Raw genomic sequence first — 21,813 nt, forward strand, 5'->3', positions numbered from 1 at the left:
AGCGGGCGTCGCTGTTGAGTCACACTGCGTTGACTGCACAGACAGCAGAAGTCAACCAAAGAATTTCTTCCACAGCTGTCGCCATCTTGCTCCAGAACATAAACAACAACACCGAGTCCCGTTAGCGTTTGGGTGTACCGCTATTTTTCTTTTTCTTTTTTTTTTTTTACTTTTTTGATTTTGGAAGAAAACAACAAGTCTTCCGGCCTCAGCGCCGATCCTTTCAAACAGAGATGATGTTTGATGTGGTCACCTGAGCCGCCGTGTCAGTCGGTATGACAGTCGTCAGCTGATGTGCGTTGCTTGTAAATTGGTTGTTGTGTGCGCGACCATGATACCATGACAACGGTGCGGCTGTCATTAGCACACCCTGAAGCATTTTATTTTAGCTTCATATCTACCCGCTTTAAGCTAGTTTTGAACGCCGTAAGCGGAATTGGCTTTTCAGTCGTGTATGTTTAAACCAGCTGAGCTTAGACGATGACGCCAGGCTAACCAGGCCGTTTGGTTTGTTAGCCGAATAAGCTACTTGTGTGTGTGCGTGTGTGCGCGTGTCTTTGGATAGCGCACATTGTGTTCTGGATGGGTTCTGCTGTGAAATAAGCTGAGCCGTTTCTTACACAGACATGGGGATACACTGCGGATTTCCTTACCGGGAGGGAGCGGAGGTTTAAAGGGGGGCGGGGAGAGCAGCAGAGGGGGCTTGCTGCTCGTCATCCCCGAAGAAATGGACCAAGAGTACGAGAGACGGCTGCTGAGACAAATCAACCACCAGAACCTGCCCGCAGAGGCCCGCCTGACCAAGGTGAGGAATAGAGAGCGATAGTTAACACGTTTCAGCACGGCTGCAGTCTTCTCGTGTGAGTGTGCTGTTTTTTATTAGCACTGATCTTTAGTGGACTGCTTATCTCTTACGTTCATCCTAGTGTTTGAGTGCTACCTGCAGTCCTGTCAGTGTGAAGTCAGGGGACCGCTTCATCCCTACTCGAGCTGGAAGCAACTGGAGCATCAACTTCCACTATGCCAATGTGAGAGGTGTTCGTTTGGTTAAACTAACAGTGACAGCTCAGTAATCCAGGCCAGTGGTGACATACCTTTCACTTTCTTGACAGGAGAACTGTCGCTCTCCCAGTCAGAACCATAAAGCAAAGGACGCCACTTCAGACTCAAGCAAAGGTCAGAAGTCTTTATTATTATTTGTTATGCAAATGTGTTATAACAATCATTTAAAGTCCAGATCTGCACCTCTAACACGAGCATTTTCATCACCGCTCTCACTGCCGCCCCTCCAGATGCTGTGGCCTATGCTGCCCTGTTGAGGAATGAGTTGCTGGGGGCCGGGATCGAGACGGTGCCAGACCCTCACACGGAAGACCGGCGGCATGCAGTCCTCTCGCAGGACTCTCACAGTCTTTTTAGGGTAAATGACAACGGGGGTGTGGGTGGCCATTAAAGTGAATTTAAAGCGACTCCTCCCGTGGGCTGTCAGTGTGATATTTACATGCGGCTGTCATAAACATTTCACGCATGTATTATGCTGTTATTTTTGACTCAAGTTGGCCATAAGAGACAACGTCCGTACCAAAACCTGGTGGCAGTTTGTAACTGTGGTTCTGTTTCCTCTCTGCAGTACACTGTCCACACTAAGAGAGTGCCTTTTGATAATGACAGTGAAGTCTCACCATACTCTCTTTCTCCACTTAGTAACAAAAGGTATGAAATGTCTCACACACATGCTGCTCACTCATCAGGTGTTTGAGCCGTGCTTTTTTCAGGAGGAGGGGTTTAACGTCTCCATGTTTTGTTTCTTGTAGTCACAAGCTGCTCCGCTCTCCCCGCAAACCAGCCCGAAAGATCTCCAAGATCCCCTTCAAAGTGCTCGATGCTCCGGAGCTGCAGGATGACTTCTACCTCAACCTGGTGGACTGGTCAGCAGGCAACCTGCTGAGTGTTGGTTTGGGAGCCTGCGTCTACCTGTGGAGTGCCTGCACTAGCCAGGTAAGTGGGGGTGTGGGTTAGATTTTAAAGAGGTGCGCTGCAGATAAGGAGTTCTGGAAGTGCTTATTTTTGTGTTTAAACAGGTGACGAGGCTGTGTGACCTTTCAGTGGACGGAGACTCTGTTACGTCAGTGTGCTGGAACGAGAGGGTGAGCAAGCGACTGCTGCTTGTGTGTGGCATGAGAGAGGAGAGTACAGACAGGAGAACAATAATGTTTGGGTTGCTCGTGTTTTAGGGGAGCCTGGTCGCCGTCGGGACGCACAAAGGTTACGTTCAGGTGTGGGATGCAGCAGGAGGGAGGAAGCTGACCAGTTTGGAGGGCCACTCAGCCAGAGTAGGTCAGTCTGAGCAGGAGCGAAGTGAATTCAGTCAAATGTGATTTGTGCATCTCTCGCTGAGAAGCCGTTTATCCTGCTGCTGGTAGTGGTTTCAGGAACTACCGTCGCTCTGAGCCTTTAAGCTCATGCTCAGCTCTCTTTATCTGGGGCATGAGAGTAAGAGAACCTACCCTGTGTGCCCAAGGTGCCCTGGCGTGGAATGGGGAGCAGTTGTCTTCTGGCAGTCGAGACCGAGTGATCCTACAGCGGGACGTCAGAACGCCGCCTTCTGCTGAGAGAAGGCTGCAAGGTCACAGACAGGAAGTGTGCGGTCTCAAATGGTCCCCCGATCACCAGCACCTTGCATCTGGAGGCAACGACAACAAGGTGAGGCGACTAAAACAGCACATACTTAAGGAAAGTTTTAGGTTAGAATCTAGGTAAAGGTTCAAAGTAAGCAAATTCAAGCTGTATTGATATCTATATATTTTAAAGCAGCTGTTCGTACCTCTTTAGCCTCTTCTAGGAGTAGCCCTTGAATTTTTGTTCTGAACTGAGTGGTCTCTTTTATATTTCTGCCTCCTTATAAAACAAATTGACTGGGTTTACACTAGAAAATATCGAGGGTGGTCTCTGCCCATGGAGTTACCCATGGAAATGATTCTAATGGCTGTCACAGCATGTTTTTATTGGCATAAACTGAGGTGTCAAAACTTTTCATTAAGGGTCTTTATGGAAGAAAGAGTTAAACTCAAAGCTCTCCTTACTGACCTCTTCCTGCCTTTTGAACAGTTACTGGTGTGGAACAGCTCCAGCCTTCTCCCTGTGCAGCAGTACAGTGACCACCTGGCAGCAGTGAAAGCCATCGCCTGGTCTCCGCACCAACACGGGCTGCTGGCGTCAGGCGGAGGCACGGCCGACCGCTGCCTGCGTTTCTGGAACACGCTGACGGGTCAGGCTCTGCAGAGCACAGACACCGGCTCCCAGGTCTGCAACCTGGCCTGGTCCAAACACGCCAACGAACTGGTGAGGAGACGCAGACACGCACTGCCCAACACTCTTAAGACGTGACGTCAGCACAGCAGCGTCTGGCTATAGATGATTTCATCAAGCTAGTTAGACCCACTTTATGAAAACAGTAGCTCAAACATTAAATTAGCAAAACAGATCCCGTTTGGACAGCTTAATATAGAGCCAGTTACTAATGCGCACATTGCACCTGTGTTGTGTAATGCAGCGTTCGGTTTAGCTGGAACTGCGACCCCTGATGTGCTGAGTCATGGTCAGTTTTCATACTAGCCGGTGTTGGTTTTGTATTGAATTACATGATACTTGAAAGGCGTTTCTACTGTGCACACATGACAAAACCCTGAATTAAAACAGCTTAGTTACGCTCGACGTCCAGAGATGGTTGCAAATTGAAGTGAGCAGTATGTTGAAGGTGTTTCAAACTAATAAAGACTTCTGCAGTATGTTATTAAATTCCAATATTATCGTCTTACACTGGTGTTTTCTTGGAAAGAGCATAACCATCCAAATGTGGTCTGAAATTTCATTTCACTAGCTGGGCCCACGTCCTCATTTATGTTTGACAGCGTTTTAGCAGGAAAAAGTGAAAGCTTTGACATGAATTGAGCTGCGGTTTGGGGAAGGAATCGAAGGGGACTGGCGATGGCTCCCGGGCCTGGCAGATCCCTATGCACTAAATAGAAGTGAAGAAGTTGAAGAATGGAGAACAAGGAGGGAGGGAGGGTGGGGCACGTAAACGAGAATGATCAGCTTGCAGAACTAGGGGAACCTCGTGTTTGGAGGCGTGGTCCTGCTCCTGAAATTCCGATACATAATCTCCAATAAAAGTGGTGTTTAACTTCCTTTTTTACTTTTGCTGTTCAAAGATCACTATGTCTGCATAAAAAAAAATCAAGAATTCATACACTGCTTATGTTTAAGTACCGTTCCACTCAGGAACATCAGTACCGCATCAGACGCTAAACTGATGACGATCTGTGTTGTTTGCTTATTACATTTTTTTTTTTTTTTACAAAATCATCAATTTATATATTTATTATACAATAAATCAGGATGGGACATGGTTGGAAGCTCCCCCTTGAGTGCTTGGCAGAAGCATCCAACTGCAAAGTGGTAACTGCAATGCTGCTCTTTGTTTGCAGGTGAGCACACACGGCTACTCTCAGAACCAGATTCTGGTGTGGAAGTATCCATCGCTGACACAGGTGGCCAAGTTGACGGGACACTCCTACAGAGTCCTGTATCTGGTATGATTACACGTTCTAAATGAATCACTGTGCATGTTCAGCACTGATGTAACTAGATAGTTGCACTTTGATAACTTACACACTTCTAGCGTTGGAATACATTTTAATTCAGTGTGTAGCAACTAGGGATGGGTACCGGTGTCCGGTGCCATGATGGCACCGGTTCTGACATAAACGGTAGTAACCAGACCGAAAAGCAGCGCACATTTCGGTGCTTTTTTTCCTGAGCTGTGATACACTTTAGATTCTAGCCAATCATTTTACGTTTCCGAGGATAGTAGGCGGGCCCAGGTACGTACGTTCTGTTAGAACAGAGCTACAGATTAAAAATGCCCAAGGCAAAGCGGTCAAAGTCTGGCTGTACTTCACAGCAAAAGATGCAAACTCAACAGCCTGTAACAAGTGCTTTAAGCTGATACTGTGATACTGTCAAAGGAGGTAACACCCCGAATCTGATGAAACACCTGGCGACGCATAGCGTTGTTTTTAAAAGCCGAGAAATGCGCCATATTTGATAGCTTGCTGCGAGACCTCACACCGTGCACATCTACTGCGGGTGGGTTGCCTGTTATCGGACCCGGAGCAACATCCCCCAAAAACCCGAAGAATAGAGTCCTGGCCCCTAGCCCTCCCAGTGTAGCAGAAATGATGAGGATGATGATGGCAGCAGCCGTTCTTCTCTGCTTGAGTAACTTCATGTTGTTCGAGTGTAATTTACGTTGAGTAGGCTAACCACGTTATTACATTAATGCATGTAATGCATACAGCTCCAACCTCTTCATCAAATTTGCGGACGACACAACGGTGGTGGGTCTCATTAGCAACAGGGATGAGACCGACTACAGAAGTGAGGTGAGACGCCTGGCCACGTGGTGTGCTGACAACAATCTCTCTCTGAATGTGGAGAAGACGAAGGAGATTGTTGTGGACTTCAGGAGAATGCACACCCAACATGCTCCTCTGACCATTGACGGAGCGTCTGTGGAGAGAGTGAGCAGCACCAAGTTCTTGGGTGTGCACATCACAGAGGATCTCTCCTGGACGTACAACACCACAGCACTGGCCAAGAAATCACAGCAGCGTCTCTTCTTTCTCCGCAAACTAAGAAGAGCAGGAGCTCCAGCCCCCATCATGCACACTTTCTACAGAGGCACCATCGAGAGCATCCTGTCGAGCTGCATCACTGTGTGGTTTGGAGCCTGCAATGCGTCCTGTCATAGAACCCTCCAACGCATAGTGAGAGCTGCAGAGAGGATCATTGGTGTCTCTCTCCCCTCCCTCCAGGACATTTACAGCACCCGTCTCACTAAAAAAGCCCTTTGCATAGCGGCTGATCCCACGCACCCAATGCAAAGCTTCTTCAAGCTGCTGCCGTCAGGGAGGAGACTGCGGAGTCTCCAGGCCAGGACCAGCAGGCTGAAGGACAGCTTCATCCATCAGGCTGTCAGGAAGCTTAACTCCCTCCCGATTCTGCCCCCCTCTCCCCTCTCTCCTCCACGGTCTCACTGAACTCTGTCACACACACACAAACACACACACTCTCTGACTCACTCACTGGCCTGCACCAGTTACCAGTCACTTTGTGGAGCATTGGACTGCCATTACCTCATAAGACTTTGTTGTTACACTTTCTCTTACCGTACATTACTAAATCTCCATTTGCACTATTTGCACTACTCTGCCTGGTTTACACTCAATGTCACTTACCCATTATATTGTATATTGTATAGCTTTCTTGTTATATGTAAAATTGTATTTATTTAAATTTTTACTTTTTAATTATTTTACTTGCATTTTTAATCACTTTTATATTTAAATATATTTAAATGTTCATTTGCTATTTATCTAGGGATTGAGAGTAACGCAATTTCTATTCTCTGTATGTCCTGTACATGTGGCAGAATCGACAAATAAAGTTGACTTTGACTTTTTGACTTTGACTTTGATGTAAGGTGAACTAGCAAACACCGTCGTAGTTACATGCGGCTGTCTTCTTGTTTGATGGCAGATACTCCCTTCACCCTGGCCAAAAAGGCTAAAATGACCAAAGAAAAAGTGGAAAACAGTTAAACATGAGAGGTTTTTGGACAAAGTTTGTTTTTTCCATTGTTTAAGCATTGCTTCCAGCCAAGAGTGATACCATATATGCCCCATAGCTGCAGAAAAGGCTAACATTGTTATCTTTTTACAAAAAACAGCTGAACATGAGAGGTTTTTGGACAAAGTTTGTGTTCTCCATTCATTAAGCACCGGTTTGAGCACCGGCACCGTTTCAAAAGTACCGGTTTGGCACCGGTATCGGATAAAACCTAAACGATACCCATCCCTAGTAGCAACATGCCGAAGTAAAACTGTGCAAGAATCACTCTGTGTTACATTTAATGGACATTAAACTAGGGATGCACTTAAATCCTGCGGTCTGCTTCCATTAGTGAATTCCACACTTCACTGTTGCATTATTTTTCACAGTAATAAAGAGGTAATTTGTGGTATTATATAAGTAAAGAAGCTGATTTTATAGTATGTCTTCGCACCAGTTAAAGCTCATGCCTGTGCTGTTGTTCTTACTGCATTCAGTGCATGTAAATCAAAAACATTTTGAGAATATTAAAGGATCTCAAAACTGTCTTTGTAACTGTCCTGTTAAATCTCTCACATGCCACATTTTGTCTGCGCTCTCAGGCTGTGTCACCAGACGGGGAGGCCATCGTTACAGGAGCGGGAGATGAGACACTACGATTCTGGAACGTCTTCAGTAAGACGCGCTGTACCAAGGTAGAGTAAATTATCCGAGAACTTTATATTCTTAATTTCTGAAAATGAGTAAAACTTGATGCATTTCAATGTGCTTCACACTGTTTTGATGCATTTCTCTTCCCAGGAATCAAAGTCAGTACTTAACCTCTTCACGAGAATACGATAGTAAACGGCCCGGGGGTCGGGACGGTCCTCTGGAGGAGCCTGCCGGGGTGTGGCTGTAATACACAGAGTCAAACAACGACACTCAGACTAGCCTCGCCGCACAAACTCTCATCCTTTTCTACAAAAGGATGGAGGCAAAACTTCGACGGACAACTGCCATCCCTCACAGTGATGTCACCGATTCCAGAAAAAAATAACACACACACAGAAACAGCAGTCTTATGTCACAATTTGTTGTCTGCTTATCAAGTTGATCTCGTTCTTTTTTTTGTTGTTGTTTTTTCCCGTTGTGAAAAGTGATCAAGTCGTTTTCTTATCTATCAGCAGAAGTACACCTGTGCAAGAGTTCTAAGCTAAATAATGTAATGTAAGATGTTTTTAAGAGGCGCTCCTTTGTAACAGAGAGAAGATAAAGCCTGACCTGGGTGGTTTTCTTTCATTAGATAATGTGTGAATATGATCTACAGCAGTATGCAACAGAAGAGGGAACCACAAATAAGTGAACAAACACGACCGGTTGCTCAGGTGGCTGCAGCAGAGTTTCATGTGTTTATTGTTGTTTTGTCAGTGTTCATAGACACGAAGCACAGGTTTGGAACCTTGCGCATTCCTGCCTATAGATACGAAAATGCCACCCTGACTCTTATCTCATTTTATCCTGCTTTGGATATTTTATTAAAAAATATGTCGCACAGAGAATCGATTATCTTATAAGTGTCCACTCAGTGTGTCTGTGGGAGCGTCTTGTTTTCCAGTCGTGCTTTCTTAAGTCTCATTTAGAACCAAAGCGTTTCTGAAAACGAGGATGAGCCGTGGGCCTTTCTCAAAGACCCGGTGAGGAAGTCGGATGCAACGCTGGCAGCTCCGACTAGTAATCTGAGTATCCAGAGCCCTGCGGACCTCGGCAGAGCAAAGCGAACTCCTTCACAATCTCCTTAACGCGACGCTTGTTGGTTTGTTCCCTTAGAGAGGGAAAAAAAAAGAGAACAGATTTTGCTGTTGGACAGATTTGTATTTGAAATCATCTCCAAAGCTCATTGATCATAAAATGTCATTTTATAAATGGGCCAAATATCATAAAGTCATGTCTCACATCCTAATTTGGCATCAGTAATGTTTCGAATGCGTTCACATTACATGCTGATACTTTTGTGTCTTTATCGTGGAATGAAACAAGTTTGTAACACAGCAAAACTACAGACAACACATTTAAAAAGTTTTTGTTATTAACAATTATTTTTAATGTATACAAACACCAAGTCTGTTTTGTTCCATTTTGCCATCGATGAACATTACACTTAGGTCCATGATCTCTTGGACGATACAGCTTTTGCAGTTTTGCCTCTGAATGCCAGCACAGTGGATTTTAAATGTGCCTTTTAAATGTGATTAAAAGGCAGACTTTCAGCTTTAATTCGAGGGGTCTTATAAACGTTTTGCATTCACTCTTTATTAATTACAGCCATTTTTAGAGGCTCAAAGAGAGATTGGAAACTGACTGACAGCAGTATCCTGGTCAGGTGAGGCTTGTTTCATTGTTATTTCATGACAAGTGAAGCAGACAGATTATCTGAAGTTGACTTTGTATTTTATATCTTTTGACTGTAATTTTAAATATGAAGCACAAGAAGTCTGTGCAAGTTGGTGAGGACACCATTAGGCTGAAAAACTTAAATAAACCTATCAGAGAGAGAACAACTTTGAGAGGTGGAAAATCTACTGTATGGTTTATTTTTAAAAAGCAGAGGAATGCACTGGACAGCTAACCGACACCAGAAGACCACATGATGACTAAATACTTTCATGGTCAGGAAAAACGACTCGACAGCATTCTCAATGTCTACAATCAAGACACACTTTCATGAGTGGAAATGCAGAGGATTTACAACAAGGCGCAAACCACTGGTTACATTCAAAATGTGTTAAACCCTCGAATTAAAGCTGAACCTCTGCTCTTGAGTCATATCTTGACTGATTTAGAAACCACGGTGGTGGAGAACAGAGGAAAAACTACAAAACAATAAACAACTTGTCCATTAATCGAATAGGTAATACTTCTCTACCACTTGGTGCTGTACTTTACCTTAGAAGCTGCTGACTGAAGGTGTGTTTCTGCTCTGCAGTGAGCTGGGCACAGGGGAACCCTGGGGTCTGCAGTGTTTCTTTGAGCCACTGAGACAGCAGGGCCGGGCAGTGCCTGCTTAGATTGAGCAGCACCTCAGAGAAGTGCTCCGTCAGACTGCTGGGAGACTCACCTCCAACCGCCTGAGAGAGGAGGAAAAATGTACAATATGTTAGCATTAAAAGACAAATTCAGTGCCAGAATGAAAAAAGAAACCCATGGGTTTAACGAATTGAGGTGGACGCTCCGATACTGTCACTAGTTTACCTGCAGAACGGTCTCTGTCAGGAGCTTTCCATCCCTCTGCAGCACATCACCAAATGAGGGCATGTCTTTACAGCGACTCAGGAACTCTGTCTGCCAGGAATAGGGTAGAAAAGGTGAGAAATTCAGTTCTGACAAGAAACATGATGTTATATGAAAGTCTGCACATTTTTTGCCTCAGCTTACAAAGAACTGGCTGGCAGCTTTTACTGTGGGTGTCTCTGGAAACTTGAGTGACAGAATCCCTGCAGACAAACATGACTGATTCAGCGAGTGACTCACACAAAGGCACTTTTGCAGGAACTGTAAAAACAATGTAAAATTTTCTTTTCATGAGCATGCGGTGATACTCACCACAGTAAAACAGTGCTTTCACATCGAACTGCTCAGACAGATACAAATCAGGCTTCCTTTTAAGAATCTAACAGACGAGAAGACATGGGTGTTGTAGTCAAACAATGAATTTCTTAGACGCTCCTAAACTCGCACGGCTTCCACCAACCTGGGCGTGAAGGTCCATAAACGATTCAGCAATGTCAGGATGATCTCTCGGACCTGCCGAGCAAGCACACGGTAAGAAAAGCCCTGATTCAAAACAGGTGCATTTCCACGCAGCCTCTTTTTACCTTGCTGAAATATAGTGAGCGTGGTGGATGTTAACACTTCAGTGAGGCTTCTGATGTGAGGGATGTGATGCTCCTCTCCAGCAAATATGTGAACCATCTTTAAAACATACAGAAACAAAGAGACTGACATCTGAGCCTGCGAGAGTCTGTGTCAGAGTCAGAGGAGTAATACTTTAACTCTGGCCTGTGTATGCGGAGGTGTACCTGCCGAGCCAGGTCCAAAGCCGAGGCTTGTGGGAAGGCGCTATAGATCTCCCCCAGCATCTCTCCCAGCTGAGGAACCATGGGTCCAAAATCATGTAGGAGGGTTCGAACTGATTTATCAAAAACCCCACACACTGCCTGGTAGAGGGGGGCGCAGTGGGCATGTGTGAGTCATGAAACACACATACACACGTTTATGCAAGAGGTGAAAACCCTCCTACCTCTACCACCTCCGAGTCATGGAGCCATTTGCTGAGGATGGTCTGGATCAAAGTGAAGACTTGTTGTAGCACAACGACCACCTAAGTTTACGAAAAAAAGAAAAGAATAGTTTTTAATTAAAAAATATTAGCATAAGAAGTTCTATATATGAACTTTAACACTTTGTACCCACAGGCATAGTGGGGTTTTCTAACTGTTCTCTGCTAATCAAGCTGTTGTTTTTCCTCTGAACTTACTGGGTTTTGCGTGCTCTGGGGGACTGGGAGTCTGGAGCTGGCTGCTCCCTCTAAGCAGTCTGCCTGCCGATTGATGTCCAGAGTGGTAAAGAGACTGGCCAGCATCCCCACAATGTGGATGATGCTCTGTTTATTAGTGGGATTCAGCTGTGGGGAGAGAGAAGGTACATGGGTCTGATATGTACAGCACAAAGCTTGAAAAGCTTAAAAAATAAAGGACAAGTAACTGTCAAGTGTCAGAGTGAAGCCGCTGCTGTTACTGTAAAAGCTGTGTTAAGAATCTGAGTGTGAAAAGATGTTTTTAACATCTTAACTGACAAACTGCGCATCGAAATGCATTTTATCTGTACTCTAACAACTCTGGATTACATGCTGTGCTCTATTTGCAAAGGAAGCATTGTTACTCTTTCTAAATGTGGATATGTTATATAACAAATGACTGTTTGTGCACTTTCATCGCTGTTTTCACTTGTTTGTCAGTGCTTTAAACTGGAGGGAGGACGTGAGTGGAAAAACGCTGATGTCACATTCACGCAGGATTGTGCAACAGTGCAATCAAAATGTGATGACAGCTGTGGGGTTGCCCCCATCAGTTTGAATTTAAAAAAACACTCAGACGCAGAGCTGCTTCAGAAAAACAGAAAGTTCTTCTTTTTTCTCTCATGAAGTAAATGATGAACTAATCAAACTAATCACACTAATATCTCTTTTACTTCAGACCAAATTGTCACCAGCATTAAAAAAACAGCAAGGTCACCCAAACAATTCGTAGGCACCAGCACCTCTTCTGTAATTGTTGATTCAGTATCACATTTGTATCAGTTACAATGTAAGAATTTTCACTGTTAAAATAAAGGACGAGACTTGCCAAAAAAATACAGTACTATGCTTTATATAATAGAAGCTTACCAGTATAATTATCAGTACAACTGTATGTATCTGTATCTATCGTGCAATGCAGAGATAAGGAAAGAATCAAGGTGCTTCAGTGTCTGTGGACACTGAAGCACCTTGATTCTTTCCTTTTGCAGTTAATCTGTTTTAGATTTGCTGCTGTGTTTGGGATCATTGTCCTGTTGCATGACACAGGTTGGGCCAAGCTTTAGCTGTCAGGCAGATTGGCCTCACATTTGTCTCTGGAATACTTTGGTGTGCCTACGAGTTCATGGTCGACTCATTGACTTCTGCATGGTCCTGTAGGTGTGAAACATGCCTAAATCATCACTCCATCACCGTGCTTTAGCGCTGGTATGAGGTATTTGTGCTGATATACTGTGTTTGTTTTTTGACAAACATGATGATGTGCTCTATGGCCAAACATTGTTTGTTTGAATTAGGACATTGTTCTAGAATTTCATTGGTTTGTTAAATTCAATTTTTTCAGATTGTGAATAATCGTTCTCACTGTTTAATGACGGACGTCAGATTGTTTGGAAATAGTCTTGATGGGCAGCTATAATTGCTTCTCTAAGATTATTGCTGGCTGCTTTCATGTTTGCCGTTGTGTTAGCACACACCTGAATGTTTCAGAGCAGCAAACTGCCAAACCTGCTGCTTTTATAGAGGTGCTCACACTTGCTGATGATCAGCTAATCACACGATGATGTGATTAGCAGCACTTAGCAGTACCTGTCACTTTAATTCCTGTGGTTGTATTAAGGATGGACTTAGTTTTTCACATGACTGCATATCGATATGGTTTCACTCAAATTGCACTGATGACGGTTTGTAGCTGAAACGTGGATTGAACATTGAGAATTTATACTAATAGGTAAGTGATGGTGTTTTGTCTGCTATGTGTTATTAAGACTGGTCACCCTATACAGAAAACACTGGAATAAACCATTACAGACTATTACAATACTACCCCACCCCCACCCGCCCACATTTACACATATACAAACACACTCAAAATAAACCAGACACTAATATTCTGTAGAAAATATACAAATACTGCTGCTCTTACTTTTTCTCAAAGGCTTCAGGATGTTCTATATTCAACTGGATTTACAAAGAATTGTAAACTATAGCATTTCCTGTATTTTTTTTAAACATCAATTTACTAAAGCATATAATTATTATTATTTTTACATTTACCTCCTGCTGGGCCAGTGTATCCAGCTGCTGGATGTGAGGCGTGATGAGTGAGTGCAGTCTCCCTAAAATCTCCTCTGATGGCAGGGCAGACAGCAGGAAACCCAAACCCTGCATCAGCCACATGCACTGGCTGCTCTGCACACACACACACACACACACACACACACACACACACACACACACACACACACACACACACACACACACACATAATAAATTCCACCCTCAGACAGGGAGGTGATATGGTCTGTGTTTCAAAGTAACTGTGACTGTTTAAGGTTAAGAACTCACCTTGTGGACTTCTTTAACCAGTACATCCTACAAAAACACAGTAAACAAATCACCGCATGGTTTAAAAACCCTGATTACGTGTTGCTGTGTATTTCTCTGTGTCTGACCTGTGACACCGTCAGGATGTCCTGAGCGTAGGGGCCGAGGTCATACCGGCACTCCCTGCAGATCCTCTTCAGTGTAGATACACTAGACACAGACAGCTCTGGCTTTGCAAGGCCCTGAAGCACCATAGGCAATATGCCACCCAGCATCACCGGGTGGTCAGCCAGCCACTCAGCAAGTGAGCCTGTTCGACGAGGGATGTTAAATTTCCATTTGAGCATAAACACAAATCACAATAACAAATCTACGATCGTAAAAGAGAGCCGAGCAACCAAAGATCTGTTACCACAGACTAAGCAAGAAAAAGAGAAAATAAGAATTTTCTTTTAAAATAGGCATAACTTCTTACTATGAACAAGGACAATATCATGCAGGTGTCTGAACATACACTGTACCTATTGTGTACATCACAGTGTCGGCTAGCAAAATGTTGCTGATGTTGATTCTGGGGATCAGACCAATCAGACCGGGAATAACATCAGAGTAGTTCACGTCTATGGTCTCAGCTATGGACTGGAAGCCAAACAACAGCGCCTCAGTGTCCTGGAGATGGAAATAAACAAAGTCTGGTGTTAGAGACGACATGAAGCATTCTAAATTGAATATATATAGAACTAGCTTAGCAGCTCAGATTCTTTTATTTTATTTGTATAATTAAACTTTCTTGCTGTTTTTATAATTGTTTTTTTAATGATAATTTATTGTATTCATTTATTTTATATGTGGATTTTTCTGTTTGGCATCTGTTGTGGACAGTAAAGGATGTCTCTTTACTGTGCATATCACAATAAAACTTGTAATTTGAAAAAAAAAAGACACACAGCAATCAAAATAAAAAAAGAATGAAAATAAAGTAAGAATTTACTTCAACAACTGGTAAAACACGATGTTTGTAAAAGCTCTTAAACACAACTAAGCTGAGATGATAGAAACAAACAGTCTGTTACACACACAGTCAGATAACAAGCCACACATTCAGGAGCTGTAATATGTTTAATAGATCTGTTAAAACAAGTTATGTAAAGCAACTATTGACTATAAGGCTCAAAAGATGAGATTATTTTGAATGGTCTGACTCACAGCAGTTGTAAAGGTGCAGACTTATTCCTCTAAATCATAAGTACAACTGAATAATTAAAACAATAACAATATCCCTAATACTCAGTGAAACATGCTATTTACTTCAGTTCTCTATTCCTAATGCTTAATGAAGTAGGAGTGAATCATGGTGAATTGTGCTATAGTTAGCTCTGAATACTGCTTTGAAGTGCTTGAACACTCAAGATAACAAGTGTGGGCTCTAGGAGAGAGCAAGGAGGCTGTCCTTTCTTCTGCAACATTAACAATGCTACCTTTCAGTGTCAGTCACTTTCTCTATAGGTGGCTCAGCTGAGCACAAATCTTTTGTTCAGTCAAAGAAAGACTAATATCGGCCCCTGATGGACACCTGGAAGATCTTATTTTTTGTTCTAAGAAGCAAGCACCAAGAATGGGTCACTAAAGCGGCCGGCACCATGTCATCACAGTTTTATAGAAGGACAGACTGAAACAACCAAATCTATTTGTGAACTAATTTACAATTTAGTTAACACACATATGCAATAACTGCAGGTTCATTACTACAGGTGAAACAACTTTTACAGTCTTATCAGTCATCAAAGATTAATTTGCAGTTTTAGCTTAGTTCATAGATAATCCTAATATATATGTGTGTATATATATATATATGTATTGCCTGGAATGATTACAAGAAGGGCCTGTCCCTGTGTGTTAGCCCTGCAACAGACTGGCGACCTGTCCAGGGTGTACCCCGCCTCTCGCCCTATGACAGCTGGGATAGGCTCCAGCACCCCCCGCAACCCTGAAAAGGATAAGCGGAAGTGAATGAATGGATGGATGGATTACAAGAAGGCCTATGACTCAATGCCCCACACATGGATCCTGGAATGCCTAGAACTATAGAAGATCAACAGGACCCTAAGAGCCTTCATCAGGAACTCAATGGGGATGTGGCGTACAACACTAGAGGCCAACTCCAAGCCCATAGCACAAGTCACCATCAAGTGCGGGATCTACCAAGGAGATGCTCTGTCCCCACTGCTGTTCTGCATAGGCCTGAACCCCCTCAGTGAGATCATTAACAAGACTGGCTAAAGATACCGACAACAGAATGGAGCAGTTGTCAGCCACCTCCTGTACATGGATGACATCAAGCTGTATGCCAAGAGTGAACGAGACATCGATTCACTGATCCACACTACCAGGCTATACAGCAATGACAGCGGGATGTCATTGGGACTGGAGAAGTGTAGTCGGATGGTAACAAAGAGAGGGAAGCTAGTCAGAACTGAGGGGATCAAACTACCAGAAGGCAACATTGCAGACATAGAGGACAGTTACAAGTACCTGGGGATCCCGCAGGCGAATGGGAACCATGAAGAGGCCGCTAGAAAAGCTGCAACCACCAAGTACCTGCAGAGGGTCAGGCAAGTCCTGAGGAGTCAGCTGAACGGTAAGAACAAGATCTGGGCTATCAACACCTACGCCCTGCCCGTGATCAGGTACCCTGCTGGGGTAATAGGCTGGCCAAAGGAGGAGATAGAAGCCACTGACATAAAGACAAGAAAACTCCTTACCATGCATGGAGGGTTTCACCCCAAGTCCAGCACCCTGAAGCTGTTTACTAAGCGGAAGGAAGGAGGCCGGGGACTGGTGAGTGTCAGCACCACAGTCCAGGATGAGACAACGAACATCCACGAATACATCACAAAGATGGCCCCAACTGACCGCGTGCTCAGTGAATACCTCAGGCAGCAGAAACCCAAGAATGAGGAGGAAGAGGAGGCACTATCATGGAAGGACAGGCCCCTGCACGGTATGTACCACCAACAGATATGGGAGGTGTCTGATATCCAGAAATCCTACCAGTGGCTGGACAAAGCTGGACTGAAAGACAGCACAGAGGCACTAATCATGGCAGCACAAGAACAAGCTCTGAGCACAAGATCCATAGAGGCTGGGGTCTATCACACCAGGCAAGACCCCAGGTGCAGGCTGTGTAAAGATGCCCCAGAGACAATCCAGCACATAACAGCAGGGTGCAAGATGCTAGCAGGCAAGGCATACATGGAACGCCATAACCAAGTGGCCGGCATAGTGTACAGGAACATCTGTGCCGAGTATAACCTGGAATCCCGAGGTCAAAATGGGAGATGCCCCCAAGGGTGGTGGAGAATGACCGAGCTAAGATCCTGTGGGACTTCCAGATACAGACGGACAAAATGGTGGTGGCTAACCAACCGGACATAGTGGTGGTAGACAAACAGAAGAAGACGGCCGTAGTGATCGATGTAGCGGTTCCCAATGACAGCAACATCAGGAAGAAGGAACAGAAATACCAAGGGCTCAGAGAAGAGCTCGAGAGGATGTGGAGGGTGAAGGTAACGGTGGTCCCCGTGGTAATCGGAGCACTAGGTGCGGTGACTCCCAAACTAGGCAAGTGGCTCCCAGGAAAAACATCGGAGATCTCTGTCCAGAAGAGCGCAGTCCTGGGAACAGCTAAGATGCTGCGCAGGACCCTCAAGCTCCCAGGCCTCTGGTAGAGGACCCGAGCTTGAAGGATAGACCGCCTGCAGGGGCAAGCGAGGAATTTATATATATATATAATATATAAAATCTCATGAGTAGGGTGAGAAGCTGGAAAAACAGAAGCAGCTGTTTAGCTGAGCTGATTTGATCAGTTCTCCTGCACAGCTCTGGGACAAGCTGGTTTATTACTGCTCTGTAAATTCCAGTAGCTTTCCTGACTTACACAAATGAGTAACTCATTTATGTAATTAAAGAATTTATGCTTTTATTATTTATGCGTTTTTGTTTATTAAGTAGATGTTCATTGCACTGTGAAAATAATAGTTTACTCTTTTTATGAGTGACTTCAATTACTTTGCCTCTTGTTTGGGTGGTTAATGTCTTACGCCTGGACTACTTTAAAGCCATGACAAAGTCATTCATCTTTCAAAGACCGATGGGTTGCATGCAACAGGAAAAAGACCCTCCCAAAAAATCTGCAAACTTTCAGAATAAGAAGCCTTTAGATTTTAAATGTAACTAAACAAGTGTTTTTATATCATCATCACAAGTGGAACTAAGCGATGCTTTGTGACCTGTTTTCTGCCCCTCGGTCCTTGTATACAAGATAGATCACAATCTAGGGAAAAATACAAAAAGCTCAAACTGCTGCCTCCACTTGTGTAAATTAACTTTTCAGATGAGCAGTCTCAGCTGCTTTAGAAGGAGAAAAATAAAGTACGAATATCTGAACTGTATTTTTGCCTTTATTTATTATACGCATGTATTATATGTATGTATGTGATGTTTTTAGAGGAATGCAACCTCTTTGCCATTTATCTCAATGGCTTTCTGAAGCACCTGAATCACTTGAGTAATGCTTACTTACTTTTTTAAGGTTGTGTGGTTTTTACAAGTAAATCAAAAGCTCATTGTATGAAAATTCAGTTAATACAATTTCATTTTAAGCGGCTGAATAGGAGTTATTCAGGGCATTACCTGCCATACTGCTGACTGCTGGGGGTCCATCAGTAGTCTGCCAAGCCTCTCATAGAGGTTACTGAGCAGCTCTGCCCCCAACATTTCATACACGTACATCAAAGTGTCCGAGATGTCGACCCTACAAAGTCAGGAAAACATATTTGTAAAGTTGGTCTTGGGCGTTGAAGAAAGATTATCAGTGTAGATTATTAAAGTCAGCCTCCAAATTTCAATCAAACAGAAAAAATATTAACACCAGACCCACCTGTAAATACGAAACTGCTCTTTGTCATCAGAGGACCAGGAGGTGTACTCTTCCTGGGAGGGATAGTGGGATTTATGAAGCAGCACGTCCACCAGTTGGAAGTAAACTGGCCTGTAAACCTGCAGGTAAACAGACTGCTTCTCCTCCTCAAATGACAAAATGTCATCCTAAAAATGATAACAAGCTGATTTTGTAAAAAGGAAGTATAAATCTTTTGTCCTAATGGACAACACGTTAATACTTCACTCTCCATACCTGCAGAGTGTACCAGAAGGTGAGAGTAAGAGAACTTGTGGTCTCATTAACTGGGTAGTGTCCAGGGATGCCGGTGCAGAAGAGAATCATGTTAACCAGAGCTAGGTATTCTTGCCAGTGGTCCACCTGTTCCAACAGAACTCTGTCACAGGGAAAGAAATGTAAGAAATAAAAGAACATTTCAGACATAAAAGACAAATGGTGGAGCCCAGGTACAGGGTAGAGTGTGTGTGTGTAGGTGTGTGCTACTCTGTGTACCTGGAGTGTGTTTCCCCTAAAGCAACTGCAATTCGACAGATACCATGTGAGGTTTCCATGTCCCCATCCTGAGCTGCTGTCTTCAGTTGGTCATAGAGGCCCAGCACCAGAGGCATCAGGCTCAGTAGAGCATTAATGTACCTGCACACAAATGTTTGGAGTCATCCACCCATATGCTGCATGTCACTCATCATCACCTAATCATCCAGCTGTGCTTCTCACCTTTGGCAGTCGGGCTGTGAGATGGCGTTAACTACCGTCTCCACAGCTGCGTCAAACAGCTCTGGGTCGGACAACGCGGTGAAGCAGTCATGGAGCAGTTCCTGGATTTCCCCCAAAGGCACATCTAGCGCCACCCAGCTAGACAAGCATTTGAGCACCTTCTCTTTCACCTGACTCGATGAGTCCTGGCTCTGCATGAGCTGTCGCAGCAGAGGACACACCACTGCCCACTCTCCGGCAAGAGCCTCCCTCAGCTGGCCTCGCCGAGCTTGAGCCAAGCGGCTGCTCTGGAACTCCTCTGGAAGCACGGTGAGAAGCTCTAGCAGAGTGAGACAATGTGTGTGGGGGTCCTGAGAGGCCTTTGCTCCAGAGCCATCTTCAGGATCAGGTTTGTGCGGTTGGAAAGCCCTCACCATGTCCGCCACCGGCTGAGACCAGGCCTGGGGAATTACGTTAAGAGCCAAAGAGGCCAGTGCTACACACAAACGAGTCAGCACCATTTTAGGCCCAGAAGAGAACTGCAAGATATGGCTGAGCAGTTGCGTCCTCAGGCTCTCGTGCTGGTCTGCAGCGAGGTCACTCCAGTGACGGGAGATCTTGGTGTGCAGGGTGCTGGCACCGAAGAACTGAACCTCTGGGATCTGCAAAGCGACACATTCACACACGGCTGCTCTTAGTTTCACATTCAACCAGGCTGTATTAAGTTATGGTGCCTAATGTTTGTTACAGAAAAGTGAAGCGTGGGGGTAAAGAGGGGAAAAACTACAGACCTTGTCAGGGCTGAGCAGGGCCCAGCAGAAGTGCCAAGCCTGTGCAGAGGCCTGGGCCTGGGTCAGCCACTTCTGGGCTACATTCTTATGCTCCATGTCTGGATCAAAGTACAGCTGGTAGAGAGCCTGGATGGAGAAACACATACCAGTGCAGAGAACAAAGTAAGCGATGTAAGAAGTCAAAGGGATATGCCGAGAATATTTTAGCACATAAAACTGGCTTTAAATTTGCAGGGCAACATGTACAACAACCACTAATAATCATTAATAATGCTGGATGGCCAAATGTTTGAATTTACTGAAAAATGTGTTGTCACAGCAACTAATCCAAAGCACATGTGTTAGTTATTATTAGTACAGCAGGTGCTTCTAACTGGCATCATATTACAAATGCTACACTTTGCCCAGTCTCTCTATGATGAGCAAACTACAGTTATTTACATGATAAAAAAAATCGTTTCACTAATTTGGTATGAAATCATATTTATATCAGCAGAATGTGCTGCAGTTCTTTTTCTTCCTGGGAAAACATGCTGCTGTTTCCATTCCATAACTCAAACTTCCCAGTTAAATGCACGAGTTTTGACTAATATCTTACCGACTCCACATTCTCCAGCGTTAACTCCAGCTCCACCGGGGTGCCTCCCGGGTTGCCTGGAGGCTCCATCTGGGACAGGGTGAAGGTTTCTTTTACTGTTGCGTCTGGATATCCTTTACAGCTCAAAGCCTGATTTTTTAAGGAAAAAAATTAAAGGAAAATTCGGCGTCTTCTAAAGTGTGTCAAGACAACGCCGAGAGAGGACGCAGCGGGTCATTCAGCTGTCCGTGCGGCACACAGGTGGGCAGTGCGCTCAGCCGTGACGACACGCTGACCTCAGTGGGAACTGAGAGGTGGCTGAGCCAACCACCTTGCTGTGAGCCACAGCAAGACACTGACACACATTCAGCTGTTTGATACTGCAGACTAGTTTTCACAGTGATAAACAGCGCAGTAAAACTTGTCAAAGAGCGCGTTCACTTCGGTGTCACGGCGCTTCGAACGGGCGCTCCTGACGCACGCAACTGCGCCTCTGACACACTGATGTGTGATTGGTGCAGCAGAGCAACAGCGACTGCAAAGTGACGCGTTGTGGACACTTCCATGTAGAGATGATTGGCTCCGAAAGGACAAACACCGAGACGAGAGGCCACGCGTGAGTTTGCGGTGGTTATCGGGGAAGCTTGTTTTACTCATTAGAATCTATTTCTTAGTGGTGCCACCCACCAACACCGCCCGCATCCAGCCCCACCCCTGCTTCTCTTCTGCCTGACTCCCTCAGGATATTTTTAGAGCCCATGATGTGCCCTGTCAAATCGCGTAACGGAAACAACCCCAGAGAGCCACAGAGGAGAGCTGCTGTGTAATCTAAAGGGGGAAGCCTGCCGCCGCTGAGATGAAAACTGAAATTCATTTGGTGTTTTGCGTGTTGATTGTGCTGTCCGGCACAACGCGGACAAGAGGTAAGCTGCCATTCTCTCTCTCTCTCTTTCTCTATGTGTCTTTGTGTTTGATGCGAACACTTCTGACATCCCGCTGATGTGAGTCGGGCTCGTAATCGAGTCCGCACGCGACTATTTATTGGTGTGATTGAGGCGATGACGGAGATCATGTTGCTGCAGGTTCTTGGTTGCATTTCATCTTCGTTAAACGATGTTTGTTAACTTTCCTTTCCTTTCCTTTTGTTTTGTTTTTTTATTTTTAGAGTTTCCTCTCATCTCTCTTGGCTTACTCGTAATTCGCCATAATGAATCTGTCATGATGCAAAATAGCACCT

The 21,813-nt window shown here is 44.6% G+C and overlaps 3 protein-coding genes across 4 annotated transcripts in view; 2 read left to right on the forward strand and 1 right to left on the reverse strand.

The window, feature by feature from the left end:
- Positions 1–8,209, forward strand: fzr1b (fizzy/cell division cycle 20 related 1b). 2 transcript variants are annotated; one of them, XM_086272345.1, is made up of 14 exons: positions 1–294; positions 625–805; positions 927–1,028; positions 1,113–1,176; positions 1,293–1,420; positions 1,631–1,713; positions 1,815–1,998; positions 2,082–2,147; positions 2,235–2,337; positions 2,522–2,703; positions 3,109–3,342; positions 4,488–4,592; positions 7,275–7,367; positions 7,474–8,209. In XM_086272345.1, exons 2-14 carry the CDS (start codon positions 728–730, stop codon positions 7,513–7,515), a joined length of 1,464 nt encoding a protein of 487 aa, XP_086128471.1. In that variant the 5' UTR covers positions 1–294; positions 625–727; the 3' UTR covers positions 7,516–8,209. The 2 variants fall into 2 exon arrangements, with proteins under 2 accessions (XP_086128471.1, XP_086128470.1); XM_086272344.1 differs by having other exon boundaries at positions 1–273.
- On the reverse strand, positions 8,054–20,948 carry LOC147308819 (importin-13-like). The gene is made up of 21 exons (XM_086272336.1): positions 20,598–20,948; positions 20,000–20,125; positions 19,230–19,870; positions 19,008–19,148; positions 18,750–18,891; positions 18,495–18,661; positions 18,248–18,368; positions 14,077–14,224; positions 13,684–13,865; positions 13,577–13,603; positions 13,286–13,420; positions 11,189–11,335; positions 10,952–11,032; positions 10,731–10,868; positions 10,527–10,623; positions 10,403–10,455; positions 10,255–10,321; positions 10,087–10,145; positions 9,904–9,993; positions 9,598–9,779; positions 8,054–8,476 (listed from the first exon to the last, which is right to left on the reverse strand). The coding sequence occupies exons 1-21, from the start codon at positions 20,664–20,666 to the stop codon at positions 8,383–8,385; spliced, it is 2,907 nt and encodes a 968-aa protein (XP_086128462.1). The 5' UTR covers positions 20,667–20,948; the 3' UTR covers positions 8,054–8,382.
- Positions 20,935–21,813, forward strand: part of LOC147308820 (uncharacterized) — a 6,751-nt gene continuing 5,872 nt past the window's right edge. Inside the window, exons 1-2 of the mRNA XM_086272349.1 lie at positions 20,935–21,192; positions 21,319–21,499. Of these exons, the coding sequence (XP_086128475.1) occupies positions 21,433–21,499 (67 nt within the window). The 5' untranslated portion in view covers positions 20,935–21,192; positions 21,319–21,432. The remainder of the gene's footprint in view (positions 21,193–21,318; positions 21,500–21,813) is intronic.

Source organism: Aulonocara sp. 'chitande type north' Nkhata Bay, linkage group LG18, assembly GCF_057382095.1.
Source record: "Aulonocara sp. 'chitande type north' Nkhata Bay isolate Kocher_YH1m ecotype deep benthic linkage group LG18, A_spYH_male_GT1.1, whole genome shotgun sequence".
NCBI classification, from domain to species: Eukaryota; Metazoa; Chordata; class Actinopteri; order Cichliformes; family Cichlidae; genus Aulonocara; species Aulonocara sp. 'chitande type north' Nkhata Bay.